This window comes from Pistacia vera, unplaced genomic scaffold, assembly GCF_008641045.1.
Source record: "Pistacia vera cultivar Batoury unplaced genomic scaffold, PisVer_v2 Contig8, whole genome shotgun sequence".
Taxonomy (NCBI): Eukaryota; Viridiplantae; Streptophyta; class Magnoliopsida; order Sapindales; family Anacardiaceae; genus Pistacia; species Pistacia vera.
In genome coordinates, this window is record NW_022196667.1 from 4,071 (window position 1) to 23,784 (window position 19,714).

General features: G+C 34.8%; 1 protein-coding gene across 1 annotated transcript; it reads left to right on the forward strand.

Moving 5' to 3' along the window:
- The first annotated feature begins 1,500 nt into the window (after positions 1 to 1,500).
- Positions 1,501 to 16,419, forward strand: LOC116117118 (chloroplast envelope quinone oxidoreductase homolog). The gene is made up of 3 exons (XM_031403142.1): positions 1,501 to 1,690; positions 2,631 to 2,698; positions 15,730 to 16,419. Exons 1-3 carry the CDS (start codon positions 1,501 to 1,503, stop codon positions 16,417 to 16,419), a joined length of 948 nt encoding a protein of 315 aa, XP_031259002.1.
- The last annotated feature ends 3,295 nt before the right edge of the window (positions 16,420 to 19,714 follow it).

The window sequence follows — 19,714 nt, forward strand, 5'->3', positions numbered from 1 at the left end:
CAACCCATAACAAAATCAAATGGATCAAGTTGACTTGAGTATTCGACCCAGAATGTCAAACGGGTTAGTCAAACCTGGTCAATGGTCAACCGGGTCGACCAATTCGGTCAATATCCAACCCTTACAGTCAAACGGGTTGGTCAAACCTGATCAATGGTCAACTGGGCCAAATTGGGTCAATACCCCACCCGTACGGTCAAACAAGGTCAACAAAGTCAAATTGGGCCAAGTTGATCGGGTCAAAGGGGAAACAAGTCATATCGACCTGAAGTTAAGGTGAGGTGAGGATCCGGCGAGTGTAGGCGTGTGACAGCTTCTACCGGCATGTGGGAGTGCGTGGCAACTCTTGCCGGTGCATGAAGGGTTCGAAAAATATTTCTTTAAATAATAAAATGAATACTTGGTATGATATTGCGGGTCTATTTTAGTTATTGAGCCATAGACACGTGTAAATATATTATTTGTCAAATATAGTTAACCTTTATTTGATAAATGAATAGATTTTTTTTTTTTTTGTTTTGTTTTGTATTTGTTACAAAAAAATGTTAAGTTATAGATATGCGAAGGCTATTAGAACACCCGTTTAGAAGGAAAGTTAGAACTCTACAAACTCACATCGTAATATTAAAAGACAAAAAGGATGAGTTGGAACAACCAGTGAATCATTTCATTCATGTGAATGAAAAGATGCAAGAAATTGTTTGGGAGACTCTTAATTACCCTAGTCTCGTTGGTCTCCTTGATCTGGTATGGAACAAGCTAATAGATCAAAACCTTAAAGGTGCCAATAAAGATTATAGATGTTTAGTCAACAAATACATCAAGGAGTACATAGATTGGGGTGCCAGAAAGACGGCTGATGCATCTATTGGAGTCTTTACTCGTAAAAGACATCACAAGAAATTAGGAGTTCCCTTGCCTAGGATAACTTACAAGTTATATAATGACCTTAGAATAGGGCTTCTTAGATCCTTCCCAGTTTGTGGGATGTGGCATTACATTTAATTTTTTTTTTGGACATTTGTTTGTTTTAATGTCACTAATGTTGAATTCTATTTACACAATGGAATTAGTTTTATTTATTATTTTATGAAAATTTGAATATTTTTGTTGTTGTTGTTCTATGTGTATTTATGTTGGATTATATTTATATTAATATGTCTTTATATTGTTTTAGAATTGCAATTAATTATATCTATGATAGTTGAAGATTAGAATTTTGGATGATGATTGTTGACATAGTAAACTTTTGATTCTAAATCTAATATACAATTATTATTGGTATAATTAATTAAGGAAATATATGTATGTTCCGAGTATTAAATAACATGCATTATCTAATGTGTATATTTTTTTTTAGGAATGACATCTGCATCTAAGAACATTGTCGCCGAACTTAGTGAAAGAAAAAAATTTAATGATGAAAATTATGAGATATGGAGTATGAAAATCCAATATGTCTTGGAAGAACAGGAGGTTCTTGAAGCTCTTACCACGACCATGGAAGAGCCTGAAGAAGGAGCCACGACTCAACATAGAAGAGACCGTGCGACTTATGACATGTGGAAGAAAAAGAATTCCACTGCTTGCATCACTTTGTTGAGTAGTATGGACAATGATCCGATGACAAAGTATCGGGAATATGAATTAGCAAAGGACATATGGTCCACCCATGCTACAAAGTTTGGAGGTATGTCCATCACAAAACTCTAGTCACTTAAAATCAAGTTTGACACATATAAGAAAAAACATGAACACATTATGAGAGTACACTTAAGGTACTTGTCAATCATGATTAGTGAATTGAGAGATGTAGGTTATGTCCTAATTGATGAACAAGTTCAAGTTGTCATAAGATCATTGCCTCAAAATTAGGAAAACATGAAGATACACCTTACCCACAATGAGGGCATAAAAAATTTAGAAGATGCCATATGACATCTGAAACTGGAAGAAAAACGCCTTAATGCTAATAAGGCAAATACTGATGTGTGTATGACTGGTTCCAGTTCACATGGTGGGAAGGGATTTAAGCGTAAATTCCAAGGTGGATCCCAAAGAAAAGGCAATAATGATAAGGCTCAAGGAAAGAAAAGAAAGTTTTATAAACACGGAAAAGGAAAGCATCCTGCTAAGAAGAAAAACATGGCAAAGGTGAAATACTATAATTGTGGAAACAAGAGACATTTTGCTTGCAATTGTAGCGAGTCAAAGAAGGTAAATACTTGTTTGCACAAGTAAGTTCTATAAATGTTTCAAATTCTGTTTTTCTAACTGAATCTCATCCTTTGTGGACTGTAGATTCAGCAGCCACATACCATATAGCGAAAGACAGGAGTGCTTTCATGGAGTTTCGCTGAATACCATGAGAAACAAAGTGGATATATGAGGTAACAATTCAAAAGTGGAAGTTAAGGGGATCGACACATGCAAATTGACCATGCTTAGAGGTCGAATCTTATACCTACATGTCGTGTTATATGTACCCAATATTTGTCGAAATTCGATTTCTATGTTAGAACTTATTAAATTAGGTTTTAATTTAAAATTTTCCAATACTGGTGTCCATTTAATTTTGGACACAAAATACTATGGTTGTGGTTATATTTTTGATGGTTTTATTGTACTAGATATTGATTATAATTATAGTTATGCTTGTTTTTCCTTCATTACATCTTCCAGTAATGATGATGTGAATGTATGGCCTGCAAGGCTTGGCCACATTGGCCAACAACGAATGAATATACTAGCAAGAGAAGGCTTGATAGGAATCTTAACAAAAGTATACTTGTCTACTTGTGAACATTGCCTAGTTGGAAAAACAGCAAGAAAACCATTCGGAAAAGTGATAAGAGCTGAAGTTCCATTGCAATTAATTCATTTTGACATATGTGGTCCAATGAATGTGAGGCTAGACATGAGGCTGTTTATTTCATTACATTTATAGATGATTTCACCCGATATAGTTATGTCTTTTTTATCTTTTATAAATCTGAAGCTTTAGAATGCTTTAAGAATTTAAAAACTTAGTTGAGAATCAATTAGATAAAAAGATAAAAGTTCTACGAACCGATCGAGGTCGTGAATATCTATCTGATCAGTTCATAAATTTTTGTGATGAAATTGGAATAGATTGTCAATTAACTATTCTAAGAGCTTCGCAACATAATGGTGTTGCAGAAAGAAGAAATAGAACCCTACTTGAAATGGTGAGGTCTATGATGACACGAGCAAATTTTCCCATCACCTTTTGGGGTAATGCCTTATTGACTGCCACATACATACTCAACCGAGTACCCTCTAAATCTGTTACTACTACACCACATGAGTTATGGACAAATCGGAAACCCATTTTGAGTCTCCTAAAACCATAGGGATGTGTTGCCTATGTTCATGACCCTTCCCATAAATATGGAAAACTAGGGCCAAGGGGGAAGAAATGTATTTTCATAAGATACTCAGCACATTCAAAGGGATACGTCTTCGTAGGAGAACAAGAAAGTGGTAGTATCACTGAGTTTGAATCACAAGGTGTCATGTTCTTAGAAACTGATTTTCCTAAGAAGGGCGAGATAAGTCAAGAATTGTTTCTATATGAAACACAAGACTAGGGAAATTCTGCTGTTGAAAACTGGTTGGTTATATACTACATCCCAGTGGGAGCGATATGAAAGTTCATGAATCAATTTCAGATCCTCCATCATTCCTCGCTGACGATCCGACTATGATAGCTGGTCCAAGTGGGAGTAACACTAATCAATGTCCAATACGTCGATCAAATAGGAAACAAGTTCCACGTTGACGATTTGAGATTGAAGGGGGAATTTTTGTAGTTACTCCACAAGATGAAGAAGAGCCAGGGAATGTAAATGAGGCTCTCAAATGCTCTTCTAAGGAAAAATGGATGAAAGCAATGGAAGAAGAAATGAAGTCTATGAAATCAAACCAAGTATGGAAATTGGTTGATTTACCGAAAGGATGCAAAGCCATTGGGAACAAATGGGTTATCAAAATCAAGCATAAAGCTGATGGCAATATTGAAAGATACAAAGCTCACTTAGTTGTGATAAGGTATACACAGCAAGAAGTAATAGATTATGAAGAAACTTTTTCGCTTGTTGTGCGGTTTACCTCAATCCGACTTATTCTAGCTATAGTTGCTAACATGGATCTTGAATTGCATCAAATGGATGTAAAGATTGCTTTTCTCAATGGAGAATTACAAGAAGAAATCTATATGGAATAACCAATAGGTTTTTTTTAGAGAAGGTAAATAACATAAAGTGTGTAGACTTTTAAAGTTAATTTATGGCCTCAAGCAATCCTCAAGACAATGGTATATTCGATTTCATAATGTGATAATGTCGTATGATTTCAGAATGATTGATGAAGATCACTGTGTATATATAAAGAGATCCAATAACAAATTTGTTATATTATCATTATATGTTGATGATATACTTATAACTGGAAATGACTAGGGATTTTTCAATGAAATCAAAGGATGGTTATCATCTCATTTTGAGATGAAAGATATGGGTGAAGTTGCATATGTCATTGGAGTCAAGATTTTAAGAGATCGCTCAAGGAAATTAGTATCTCTTTCATAAGAGCCATACATTAAGAAAATTCTTGAACGATTTCATATGCAAGATTGTAAACTTATAGATAACCCTATTGCAAAAGGTGAGACTTTGAGTTGTAAATTGTGTCTGAAGACTCCACGAGAAAAGGAACATATGAAGAATGTTCCTTATACAAGTGCTATTGGAAGTCTCATGTACACCATGATGTGCACAAGACGACATCGGTTACGCTGGTGGGTTGGTAAGTGGATATCAGTCCGACCCAAGACAAGCACATTGGAAAGCAATGAAGAGAATCTTAAGATATCTAAAGGGAACAACTGATTACTCATTATGTTATCAAGGAAATGATTTACACTTGAGAGGCTACACCAATGCTGATTGGGGAGGAGATTTAGATGAAAGGAAATCTACTTTCGGATATGTTTTCTTATTAAATGGCAAGGCCATATCTTGGAGTAGTAAGAAACAATCATGCATAGCCTTATTTACCATGGAGGCTGAGTTTGTAGCATTTTCAGCTGCAATGCAAGAAGCCGTTTGGTTGAAAAGGTTCATGAATCATCTGAGAATAATTAATGTTGTTATTGAACCAATGAGAGTAAATTGGGACAGTCAAGTAGCAATAGCATATACTAAGGATCCTAAATATCATGGTGAAACAAAACACATAGATATCAAATACAATTTTGTGTGAGATTTGGTGGCATAAAATGAGGTAAACATGAAGTACATATCTACGCATGACATGGTTGCAGATCCATTTACAAAACCTATACGAAGAGATACATTTAATAGACATGTTAGATCTCTAGACTTACATAGATGTTGAATGTACTCATATTTAAAGATTTCCTAAAAATGTTTACGTTTGTCTTATCAATATTAAATAACAATATTGTCTATGCTCAATTTCGTTTATTATGGAACCTACTTGAAGGAGAGTATGTGTATATATATAGTAAAACCTCTCTATAGTTATAAAGGTGTGACTAACTAATTTTGCTATTATGAGGAGGCTATAACTTAATAGAGGTGTAGTTACAAAAATTATTGTTTTGATTTCTTATTTTATAATTCATATTTTAGTAGTATTAGGATTTCAAATCAGCGTTTCAATTGCCTACTTTTGAAATGGATATAAGATCATGTCTTGGAACTAACAAAGATAAGTGTCATTGATGGAACTATAAATGCAGTTAATGCATGGTCAATTGATGTGAAGCTACAGAAAATTGCCAATGGTTTTAAGCACTGCAAAATTAGGACCCCCAATGTTAATGAATTGCAAGTTACAAATGAAATGGATGAGGAGAATAAAAGAGTCATTGAGTGATCAGATTCGACAACTTCACTACACTAATCGAATGGATATTAATGTCTTCTTCGATCATCAAAATGAACAATAAATCGTGTATGTTTTAACTAAAGAAAAAATCATTGTTGCAATTAGACAAGAAGAGAATGGAAATAATGAGGATGATAGTACATAAATAGAAAAAGTTTCGTGCCATGAAGCTATAAACATACTTGAGAAGCTAAAAATATTTTGGCTTCAATAAGAAGATGTCCATTCTAGCGAGTTATTACGTACTCGTAGATAAAAGATGTGGTAATAATTCGAAAACATAAATCATTGTCCCAAACAACTTTAGATAAATATTTTATCTCATCTTAAACCTTTGATGTAACATTACATATATTTTTCTGTAATATACAGATAATTATTACTATGTAGAGACAACTTTCCTTAAGGCATCAATTAGAAAAATTATAACTTATTATAATGTGAAGTTTATTCTCATTTATAACTATCCCAAATTGGGACTAGAATTTTTTATGACTATGTAGAGTTTATTCCTATACACATATTTGTTATGTAAATATTATATATATTTATTTTGAAAAGCATGTCGGATAGTTAAAAGATTGGCCTTCTTACACAGGCAATCGCCTCCATTACTTTGTGGGAATGGAGATGAGATGATTCTAAGCTTATTATCTAGGTGATAATAGAGAGTCAAGCTTAAAATATTTAACGTCGCCTAAAATAGAATAAAAATAATGTCATAATGAAATATGACCATAAGTGATAAATTATCCAAATTTATCACTTTATATGTCTAATTGCCAGATTAGAGTTTTGATGAATTAAAAATATGTAAAGTGAACTCAAGTTAGACATTAGGTATGTTTGAACTAAAATCTGTATGATATTTACAAGAAAAAAAAAGAGACATGCACTCCATGGGAAAGGAGGAATTGCTGTAGCATGTGATTCATACCACATGTGCAAAAATATTGACCAAAATGGTAATGAAAGTCAAAATCTCAACTTTAACATTGTGCGAGACCTTGAGATTTTAAGAACAAAATCTCATAGAGTACCCTTATTACTCTATTCTGTTTCTTGAAAACCTTATTTAATGATTGCTATTTTAGAGTGTTGCCAAAAGATTAAGATAAATTCAATATGTTGGGACATTTCTGGAAAATCAAATTAAATGAAAGTTGCAAGAATCGAGAAAAGAGGAAGATTACAATTTTGGATTATCACACTATAATCATGTGTATTCATTGGTCGACCAATTATGTTTTTTTTTTTTTTTTTTTTTTTTTTAATGTAAGGACAGAACATAATTATGAATATAATTGATGTTTATTATAAATGAGATAGTTAGAGAAAGATGTGATAAGTAATCTAAGGTATTGCATACTACATACAACACAAGTTTCACAATTCGAGAAGTTATATATTCCTAACAGATATATGACTAATGTGCTCTCGATGTATGCATGGTCACACGACATATTTACTAAAGTATGAACCTTGAAGAAGCACAGAGAGAAATAGTCTCATCATGTGAGTGGGAGATATTAGATATGGGTGGGACACCCATGATGGGACCCACCCAATTTGAATATTAGATATGGGATTGCATTGTGGTAGCTGCAAAACACAACTCTTTTACGCTTAAAAAAAGTTCTCTTTTCATTCATTCATATTTCTTATTGGAATTGAAGAAGGTTGTGGTCTATGCTTTTGATTGACAAAGAAATGAGGTATTTATGTTGTGAACTCTATTGTAATTCGTTTAAGTAAAAATGTGATTACAATGGGTGACTTTTCATATGATCTTGGGATGAATTAGGAATTCGGTAATTCTTAATTTACTAACAAAATGGTATCAAAGCATAATCCTGCACCCATATGGATGTCGCCTACGTGGTAGGCTAACCTTGGGCCTGGGCTGCTACCTCGAGAAAGGGCATGACCCCCATGTGGTAGGCAAAGTTTTAAAACTTGGACTGGAGTGCAACCCGCTCTACTGCCTGGGTCATGGGTTAATTGGTCCAACCAGTTGGATTGATCGGTTGGACCAGTGACATCATCATGCTGATGTTAGCACTGCAAAAAAAAACAAAAAAAAAAACTGTCTTTTTTGAAGAATTTCAAAATTTCAACAAGACAATAACAATTTAATTATTGCCCAACATGATTCAAACTCAATAACAATCCCAACAACATGATTCCAAAGGCAAGTAGCATGATTGTCGAACATAGTTTAAGAATTATGACTAGCTCATTAGCTAATAACACTTTCACAGAACCTTCCCTATAAGGATCTCCCTCCCGGCTCCCACCTCTTATCTAATTAGTCTCTTAAACACTAATCAAGCAATTTAAATTAAAACATGGTTTTTTTGCATACAAATTCAGTGAACAAATTATGCATCAAATAAAGACATATTATGAATCAAAGCAATAGATTCAGCATCAAAGCAACAAATTCATCAAATAAAGACAGTGGAAATACCTTTACAAAGCTTAACGAAGGTAGAGAGGTGTCGTCGATTCCAGCGAAGGAAGGAGGCGTCGTCGTCTGTTGTTGTTGAGCAAGGGAGAAGAAAGGTGCGTCGTCATCGAAATCCAGCGAGGGAGGTGCTGTCGTAGTCGAGCAAGGGAGAGTGGAGTTGAGAGATTGAATTGAGACTGAGTGCAGTCACTTTGAGAAGGGAGCAGCGATTTTAGAGAGTTGAGAGATTTAAGAGAGTGGAGTGGAGTGGTCACTGGTCAGTGGAGTCACGAGAAGGGACAAGGGAGCTGTGATTTTCAGATGGAAGTTGCGATTTTAGAGAGTTGAGAGATTGAAGAGAGTGGAGTGGAGTGGCATCGCGAGAAGGGAGCTGCGATTTTATGAAAATTAGATTTAGGGTTTTTTTTTTTTCTTTTAATTTTAAACATTGACCCGGTTATCAAGCTATCTGATTGGACTGAGCGGGTCACCTTGTTCATCTGGTTTAATAGCGGGTCTAAGCGGCTTTTTAACTGATGGCGGGTTTTATATTGGTTCGACCAGACACATGACCAGGTCTCAGTTGAACCGGTTGGACCGACTGATTTGGTTCGGCTTTTAAAACAGTGGATGTAGGCTGACCTTGGGCCCAGGTTGCTACCCCGAGAAAGGGCATGGAGGCCCGAGGGAAAGGGGATCCGTGTGTGGTAGTCAAATTTGGATTCTTATTGGGTGGCGACTTTGAATCCTTGGCCAAGATTGAAAATTCTTAGAATAACAGGTCTTTTTTAAAGGTGGTTGTCATCCAGTTTGAAAAACAAGCAAAGCTACTTTGGAGAGACATAACCTTAATTAATTATTCAAAAATCAATTTTTGCAAGACTTAAAAACACTTTATTTTAGTTGATATATATCATAAATTTGTGCCCTTTTCTACACACACACACACACATATATATATATGGTTCAATGCAGCTACGCCGTTGAATTCTTGAAGCTTGAAAACAACTGATACTAGAAAGAATTGTAGCTTGGAATTGTTCGCGGGAAGTTGATTTTGATATGTTATCATTTTAATCAGCTTGAAAGTAACAGGTCGTTTTTAAAGGTGGTTGTCATCCAGTTTGAAAAACAAGCAAAGCTACTTTGGAGAGACTAAACCTTAATTAATTATTCAAAAATCAATTTTTGCAAGACATAAAAACACTTTATTTTAGTTGATATATATCATAAATTTGTGCCCTTTTCTACACACATTTATATATATGGTTCAATGCAGCTACGCCATTGAATTCTTGAAGCTTGAAAACAACTGATATTAGAAAGAATTGTAGCTTGGAATTGTTCGCGGGAAGTTGATTTTAATATGTTATCATGTTAATCAGCTTGATATTAGCAAGCATTGTACCTTGATTTTCATGTGTCCTCGTGTTCGATCACCTCCAAAGTCAATGTGTAATTAGTAATTACTGGTTCAGTTGTTACTGTCACATTAAATTTGTTTTAAAATGTTAAATTACTTTATTCTTTATTTAAACCGTTATTGATTTATTGTTCTTTTAAGGAGGGTTTAAGGTTTATGCATAGAGTAAACCACTTTTTCCCACCCAAGGTTTGACTTAATGACATTTTTCCACCCAAAAAGTTTTAAAATGACATTTTCCCACCCATAAAATAGATCCGTTAGTAAATTTCCTTCTGAAGAAGGGCAGGGTGGTCAAAAGTCTGTTATAAGTAAGGCTACGATGGTCAATTTACATTATGCATAGAAAATCAAAATTTAAAATTTGAAATCTAGGTTATTGTAGGGTTTCTTCTCTAATCAATTTTATAAAGCCTAGAGTTTTTTTTTTTCTCTCGTTTCTCCTTAATTTGGGGTTTCTTCTTGATTAGTCATGCAGCCCCAAAATCTAACAACCTCCAACAACCCTAGCGCCTCACCTCCATCATCTTCCATCTCTTTTTCTCATTCTCTACAAAAAAAGAAAACGAACAAACCAATATCTCCTTTACGTAACTGTGAGTTGCCTTGGAGATTTCGCAATTTCTTTGTGGATTATTGCTATTTTGATGATTGATTGACGATCGAAATTGGGTTGTGATTGTTTAAGATTTCTAGTGGTTGTAGGTTGATTGTGTGGCGGTTTCAATGGCTGTGGTAGTTTTCTATGGGCGATTGAGCTTGCTCTTCGCAACAAGGAATCACACCCAGTCAAGTGAGATTCATGCCGAATTAGGTGGGAAGGTGATTGGGAGATGAGATATATAAAACATAATAAGCCCCTGTTTGTTTTCCGAGAAATGAAGAAAACGAGAATGCTTTAGGAAACGGGGTTGAGTAGAACCGAGAAAGTGAAAGAGAAAAGATTCTAACTTTCCCCCAATGTTTCGCCGGAATCCAGTCGAACTTGTCAGCCAAAACATAAAAGACTCCCAATTAAAAAATTCACCATAGAAGAATACGATTCTACGTTATGTTTGAACTTGAACCCAGGTTTTTGCGAAATTCAGTAAAAAAAATCGTTGATGCTGGATTTTGACACAACTATTCACATGTGTAAAATGCTAAAATGACTTAGAAGTCACACGTGATAGGAGGGGATTGAATCAAATAAAAGGTGAAGAGCAATATTTAAAGTGGTTCGGATGCTCGCAAGCGAATCCTACGTCCACTGCTATTGTATTAATAAGAGAGAGTGATTAGGTCGCATTCAGCGAGCCGAGTTACAGTTTAGGAAGATAGAGAGCTATTTCAGCGTAAAATTAGCTAATCCCCACAAATGAGAGAGAATTCCTCTATTTATAGTGGGAAAGTTCAAAGTAATGATTATGAAAGCTGCAAGTGGGTAGGTGCCGTGTAAATCCTTTCTTTACGTCCCATTGATCACCTGCTCGAGAGATTTCCTCGATTTAAAGCAGGCCTTTGACATGTGAGCACACTTGGACGGCGCAGAACCCTTCTGAACTTTGACCATCCTTTACTGACGAGGCTTCACGTCAGTCCTACTTTTTCCGGCATAACAAAAATCAAGCGCAATCTAGGGATTCAAGTTCAATTTATACAGGGAAGAAACATGGGAAGCGAAAATAATAAAAGCAATGAGCTTCTTCATTAAGGGGTTTTTTTGCTGGTTTTTAGGGTTTTTTGTGAGGATTGGGAAAAGCTGAGAGGGGAGATCTGGTGGGTCAAGGTCGAGAGGAAGAGCAAAAGAGAGGTTGAGAAGAGAAACTGACCTGGATTTTTTTTTTTTTTTTTTTTTTGTAAGGTGATGATAATGGCGGTGTACAGCTGATAGCTTGATTGCAGGAATTATGCTTTATTGCAAAGTGTACAAATGATTGCATATATAATTTTGCTTGATTTGTGTTAAAATTAATATAGAATGTTAGTTGCAGTTACCTTGTGGATCAATCTTCTGGTTGTACTTTATCAATGCATCTAAAGTAACTGGCAGCTTCTAGCCATCTCAATTCTCCAACGTCTGGCAGGTAAATGGGAACAAACAAAATAGTTCAGCCTCTCAATGTTAAGAATCTTTTGAATCTTTTCATTTGAATAATAAGTGATTTGCAGACAAAAATCAATTAGTCTTTAACTACGTATCTAAATGGAAAGTATGAATTAGAGTTGTTTGGCCGACATTGAATTGCTTCAATTGAAGTTTTTTGTGAATTAGAGTTGTTTTATTATGTTTATTAAGAAATAATAGTTGGGGTAAATAAGTAATTTTATAATTAAAAAGTGGGTATAAAGATAATTGACTCTCCCTATATAATAAACATTTAAATCAAATAGGGATGGTATTTTGTTTTACAACAAATATATACTAATTTAACAGACTTTACTAACGGAACATAATGGTGGGTGGGAAAGTGTCATTTAAAACTTTTCAGGTGAAAAAGTGTGATTAGGCCAAACCTTAGGGGGGAAAAGTGGTTTACTCTGCATACCATAGCTGGATACGAAAGCTACATCAAATTTTCTGACCTTTTAAAAATAAAACAATTACCATAGGCCTTGCTAATAATGTTATAAGTACCAGTATATGCCAGTCTTGCATTGCAGCGCCAGGCGGCCATACCGCCCCTATCCTAATTTTACTAGAAAACGCTCCCAACCTACTTCTAGTGGGACGTTACATATATTGTTCTTGCCCTCTCTGCCTCCTCGCTTCATCACCGTTGCAATGCCTGGAAACCGTACCATGCACGCTTCACTAGATACGTATGGCGGAGGACCCGCTGGTTTGAAGGTGGTTTTTTTTTTCTTTAACTTATTATCTCTTTATTTTCCGGGTTTCTTAAAATTATTTTTCCAACAATTTATATTTCATTTGCTCTTATCCCACTACGGGCTACGGGTGCGTTAATTTGTTTTCGGTTTGATTTCGTGGAGTTATTAAGTAAGAATGAAAAGGGTGTTAAACTTAAGTCACAAGTGAAGATTCATTTCACTGTAATCTTTTTTGTAGTTCTTGTGCAATCATGTTTAGGAGTTTCATTAAATTAATCATTTTCTTGACTTTGAAACAAGGCACAATGATTTATAAAGGGACCATTTAGTTGACTCTAATTCTGATGTTGCAGACTTTATTTGGAATTTAGATTGGTGTTTGTGAACAATCTCAATTTTTTATTTCTTTAATCATTTTTAAATGTTTGCTGAAACTGAATGAAAGAAAAATACACCTTTCCAATTAAAAATCAGTCAAACAAGTTTCAAGGTTGATTTGAAGTATTGATATGTGCATATGTTTTACCCATTTCTCCTTAGGTTTATACATAGATTTAGCGTGGGAGTGTTAATGTGTTATCACCAAATCCAGTGTTACTTTAACTGATTATTAAGATAAAGATAATGCCTGTTGCAGCACTTGATTGACAGTTCCCTCTCCAAAAAAGGATGAGGTTTTGCTGAAACTGGAAGCAACTAGTCTAAATCCAGCTGATGGAAATGCAGAAGGGCATGCTGCGGCCATTTTTGCCTCGCAAATTTCCTTACATACCTGGTAACTCAATTTTCCCTATGATGTGGATCTTTGATAACTGTATACTTTGCTATGTATCTATATATATATACACACACACCTACAGTAGAACCTCTATATAGTCATAATATTGAGACCACTAAATTTATTACTATAAGAGGTTTAATTTAATAGAGGCGTAGTTACAAGAATTATTGTTTTGATTAAAAAATTATTGTATTGGTTTCTATTTTTATAATTCATGTTTTAGTAATATTAAGATTTCAATTTATTATTTAGTAGCATTATGATAGTACGGAAATAGATATTAAAGAATCATGTAAAATTAAGTGATCAGATTCGACAACTTCACTACACTAATCAAATGATGTTAATGTCTTCCTCGATCATCCAAATAAACAACAAGTCGTGTATGCTTTAATTGAAGAAGAAATCATTATTGAAATTAGATAGAAGAGGAAGGAGATAATCCTGAGGATGGTAATGGAAATACCACAAGTTCATATCAAGAAGCTCTAAACATGTTTGAGAGCTAGAAATATTTAGCTCAACAAGAAGGTATCAATGCAACGACTTATATCTACAGATAAAAGATATGATAACAACTCTAAAAAATAAATCATTGTTCTAAACAGCTTTAGATAAATATTTTATTTCTTCTTAAACCTTTAATGTAACATAGCATATTTTATTGCAATATACATATAATTATTACTATATAGAGACAAATTCTTTAAGATGGTACCTAGAAAAACTATAACTTGTTATAATGTAAAATTTATTTTTATTTATAATTGGCCAAGTTCGGACCAAAAGAGTTATTCCTATTAGAGTATCAATTATATATATATATATATAATATTATGGGGATCTTAGATGTGTACAACTGTGATATGGATATGGTAATCATTTCTTTCTGTGTTTTTACAGTGAGCACTGAAGATGTAGTAAGTGCTTTAGTATTGCTGAAACACAAATGGTGTAATTTGCTTTCTATCGAAATTTTGATTTTTCTTATGTTTCAATTAAATACCAAGTACCAACACAATATTGAATTTGAGACCCCCTCAGTGTTCCAGACCCCTACCTGTAGTGCTTGCTATGACAGTTTTGGAAGCTTTGTGTTGTAGCATGCTGTCTCTGATTTGATATTTCTTTTCTTCGGTTTGTTTGACTCGTGGCAAATCAGTCTTATTTCAGCTACATTCAGTGTCAGTCAGTCGTAATTGATCATAAAACAGCTGCACTGTCTCATGCAACATTTGGGTTTATGCCACTCAAGATCATAAACCTTTAAATAAACTTAGTTGTTGGTATGACATTATATTGTACTGGAATCTAAATGAAACATTGCCACACCAAACTGTATAGATATCCCAAACTAAAATCTTGATTTTTCTGTTTCTGAAGTTTGGATATAAGACTATTGTATACGAATATGATTATAAGGTTTTAGCTTTGTATAGGTGCCGAGCACTTTTGCAAACATAGTCTATTTTTATAAATTTTCCTATCTATATATATTTTTTGATGTTTCTATCAGGAAAAATTGGGCTTTTCTGTTTGTTTTGTTATTGGATTCTATGTGTACTTCTTTGGTGACATATTGCTTTTTTCAATGTTTAGTTTAATTGATGAGAAGCAATGAACTGCTGTTTTTTTTTTAATTATTATTATTGTTGGCTGAGGAGATCTTTTGCTGGAACAGCAACTGATGTAGCAGGGGAAGTCATAGGGGTAGGGTCAGAAGTTAAAGATTTCAAAGCTGGTGACAAAGTTGTAGCTTTTCTACCCCCTCGTAAGTGCTCATTGATATTCTTTAGGTTTCATTTTTGTCTTCAATCCAAATTGTGATTGTTTAAGTTGATCTTCAAGGTTCTTTTTCAACTAGTTATAATTAAGATTGAAATTGGATTGTGAAGATTTGGACAACTGGTGATAGCATCATATCATCTACGTTCCTGATTCTGGTTCATTGAAAAAGAATCAGTAGTATTCATTTTTCTTTTGTATTGTTTAGGTTTTTTGACCAGACTGTTACTCTGCTTTACCTTCAAACTTCACTTTTTAACATTACCTGTTTTATTAGATCTGTTTTCCTAAAAAAAATAGCTTTAACCTCGGCTGTTCTAAGTGGACATTTCTGGGATAGATACAATCTTATTGTGTATTTGGGCTTAAGAGGAGATGTTGCACCATGGGGGTGGATGCAAATGGGCGCTGCTTTCCAGTTTTAGATAGAGCAAATTGCACACCTTGGGAAATTTAATAATTCACCTATACTATATCCTACATCGATCATTTAGATCTCATAAATCATTTTGTTTCTGTTTTGAATATTTTGTTACCTGATGACAGACTGGAGGTGGACTAGCTGAGTTTGCTGTGGCTAAGGAAAGCTTGACAGTTAGAAGGCCCCCAGAAGTTTCTGCAGCTGAAGGTGCTGGCTTACCTGTTGCTGGTCTCACTGCTCACCAGGCCCTCACTCAGTCAGCTGGGATCAAGCTTGATGGAAGTGGTAAGGAGACAAACATTCTGATCACTGCTGCCTCAGGTGGTGTTGGCCACTATGCTGTTCAGTTGGCAAAGCTTGGAAACACACATGTGACTGCCACTTGTGGGGCGCGCAACATTGAATTTGTCAAGAGTTTAGGGGCTGATGAGGTTCTTGATTACAAGACCCCTGATGGAGCGGCCCTAAAGAGCCCGTCTGGTCGAAAATATGATGCAGTGATCCACTGTGCATCAGCAATGCCCTGGTCTACATTTGAGCCGAATTTGAGCTCAAATGGGAAGGTGATAGAAATCACTCCTGGACCGAGCACCCTGTTGAGTTTTGCTTTGGGGAAACTTACCTTCTCCAAGAAGCAGTTCGTTCCATTGCTCTTAATAGCCAAGAAGGAGAACCTAGATTTTCTCGTTAAGTTAGTGAAGGAAGGAAAGCTTAAGACGGTGATTGACTCAAAGCATCCCCTCAGCAAAGCAGAAGCAGCTTGGGCCAAGAGTATTGATGGTCATGCTACTGGGAAGATCATTGTGGAACCATAGGTGAATATAATAAACTTGGTATTGCAGTTATTTATGTACTTCTGTGATGATTTTGTATGAAGTATACACACATGGCATGTTAATGTTCTATATTGGTATTTATTTTAAGATACTGTAAGTAAATGACGACTTTTGTATTTTTAGGAAAAGTATAAGTCTATGTTGATTCCAGTTTAGATGTTGAACCTGGTTCTTGATTACGTGGGATACTGAGCCAAAACTCTTAATGAGTTTGAAAGAAGCTGTCAAGTCCCCACTTTTCCTGAAAGAGGTATCTGAGAGCCATGTTCATATTCCTGAGGAGAGGCTCATCAGGACTTCAGTTGACCAGTTTCAATATGTGTTCCATTATCCTGAAATAAAATAGTTATATTTTCCTAAGAGTGTGCTTGGCGCTTGCTGGAAAGTAGATACTACTCTATTGGTCCGCCATTCTGCCGGAGAGAAATGTGGAGCAACATGTCTTGCCTTCCAAAACCAGGGGGACGGAGTTCAACATCGCGTCGAAGAAAAATCATATATAGTATGATTCATAAAATAAAGTTATATATACTTTTTAATTGTCAAAACTATGGACTCTTTCACAAAGAATACAGGCTCACGTGCCATGAGTATGATTTTTGCTTTGATTATACTATATTGTTTTCTTAGTACTGTAATTGAAAACCACTAATTTGAAAATTTTATAATTACTTTCATCAGTCATCACGGTAGGCACTTCTTTACAAATATAAAATTATTATAAATACATATTAATGTCTGAAACCTTGTGTTTGGTTGACGGTTATATTACTTGATTATTATGTTTAATTGTCAAGTAATAGAAGATTCTATTAAACTTCTAAAATCAATAGTAATTACTGTTGGTTATATATGAGGTAATCTAATTACCATCATTTTCTTAAGTATTTTAAGATTACCAATTTTGTTATAATTATACTCTTGAGTATTAAAATTTTTGGACAATAATACATTTATTTTGAAAACAATTTACAAATATATACATGGACTATGTTATCCTTATATACAAATTTTTAGGACATAAATACCCTTGGACTTAAAAAAAATTACCCAAGGGTGGTGGCCGGATTTGGCCACCACCGCCTATTGGTAGCCGATGCCAGAATGGGGCACGAGCCCTCAGATCTAGCCGATCATGCGTTAATCTTGTTGTTTCTGGCCAGATCTACGTCTTCTGGTCATTAACGATATCCAGATCTCTAACCGTTATCAACGAACAACAACCAATATTTTGGCCGTTAACGACGGCTAGTTCTGGCTGTTTGACGTCCAGATATCTATTCGTTACCAATAACCAATTCTAGCTATAGATCTTGCCATTTTTGACCATATTCGGCTGGTTGTGAGCTGTTACGACTATTATCGTCGTCGTCGATGGTGGTGGCAAGTGGCCGGCAGTGGCTTGGGGTGGTGGGGTTGTTTTGTTAAGTTTTAAACTTTTTTGGTTGCTGGGGTGTTTTAGCTAAATCTGAAATGTTAGGGGTTAAAAAGATGATTGATAATAACAATAAAAAATAATATTATATTAATATTTAAACAATAGAGGAATTTAGTAATTTATATAATATATTTATCAATTTATTCATCTCAACCAAACATATTAATATAATATATCTACCAATTTATTCCAACCAAACAAACACATTTCTTTTAATATTCAAAGTAATCTATCTTTTCATTAATATAACATTTTTAGTAATACAACGTTCCCTAAACAAAAGACACCAAAAGAAATTTTAAAAAGAAAATGGATGGTGATTATTATATAACATTTCAACTTCACGATCACCCGCCAAAAGAAAGAAAACAAGTCCATACTCTCGACCTTGTTGCATTCTCCTTCGGTTCTTCTCCAGTTCCCACAATAGTGGATGTTCATCTCATAATTATCTTATGTCTTTTCCTTTCTGTCTCTCTCACTTAGGGATGGGCGCGGGCTGGGTCGGGGCTGGGGACCCCATTCCCATTCCCTGTCCCTGTTACCCACTCCCATGACCATCCCCGTGGGCTGGAATTTTTCTCATGACCGTCCCCGGCCCGTGGGGATGGAATCACTCCCATCCCCGTCCTGATGAACGGCGCTTCGCGGGGATTTTTGCCCCGTGTAGATCAAAACTTTCCGCATGTTCTCATGACAATGATATTAAATTATTTTAATTGTGAGAAACTAGCACGTTAGTAGCTACTATATTTGACTGTTTAATTTTTGTAGTTAATTCATTAAAAAGGCTAAATTTAAGGTAAGAAAACATAAAATCAACAATTTTTGTAAAATTTAAATTTAGAGTTAAAAAGAGATACATAACTACTACCTTAAACTAATTTAATTGTTACTAAGTTAGTGACACCTTTTCTATATAGTATTAAATAGAGGAATTTAGATTCCACATTCTGATGCTTTATGTTGCTGAGACATTGTAATGTTCCACTGAAATAGTCTCATCTACTAAAATTCATAAAATAAATACCTGGCAGAAAATTTCGCTGAGAATTGATATGAATATGGTGAATAACAACAATTTCTTGACAAAAATTGAAACATGCTCATGGATTTCAAAGCAATAAAATATAAACAACCTTTAGGCTGCAACATAAACCTCATAATATATTCAAATTATCTATTGCAACATAAACATCATAATATATTGGTTTGGTAAATTATAATAATCTAATCAAAAAAAATTTTGGGCCATGTATTATTATTTTGTGAAATTCACAAAGTAATAATATATATATTTAATTATTAGACTCCCTCATTTAAATTATTTTTCTATAAATTTAATATAAACATTAGAAAGTATTATAAAAGTAAATATCATAAATTTAGATACATTACTTAAAACCATGATTTAAACTCTAATTTTATATACAATCTCGCAAAGGGAACAAAAAAAAAAAAAAAAACATAACATTCTCAAAAAAGCGGGGCGGGGAGGGTCGGGTCGGGGATTGCACTATCCCCTCCCTCGACTCGTTCCCGGGTGCAGGGATTTTTCTGAGGACCATCCCCAGCCTATCCCCAAATTTTTTGGGGATTCCCTGCACCATTTGGGCCGGGCCGGTCTGGATCCCCGCGGGGTCGGGGAAAACGCCCATCTCTACTCTCACTCGCTACATGTTGTTACACCCGACCAAACTCACAAGACTCCCCATTAGACTTCATGTATTTCAATCCGCTACCATGCGCTTGTGTATCTCTCTTCTTTCTTCTCAGATCCTCAAGGACCCAGAAACTACAACACACAACATTGTCTATAACGTTTCAACTCTGCTT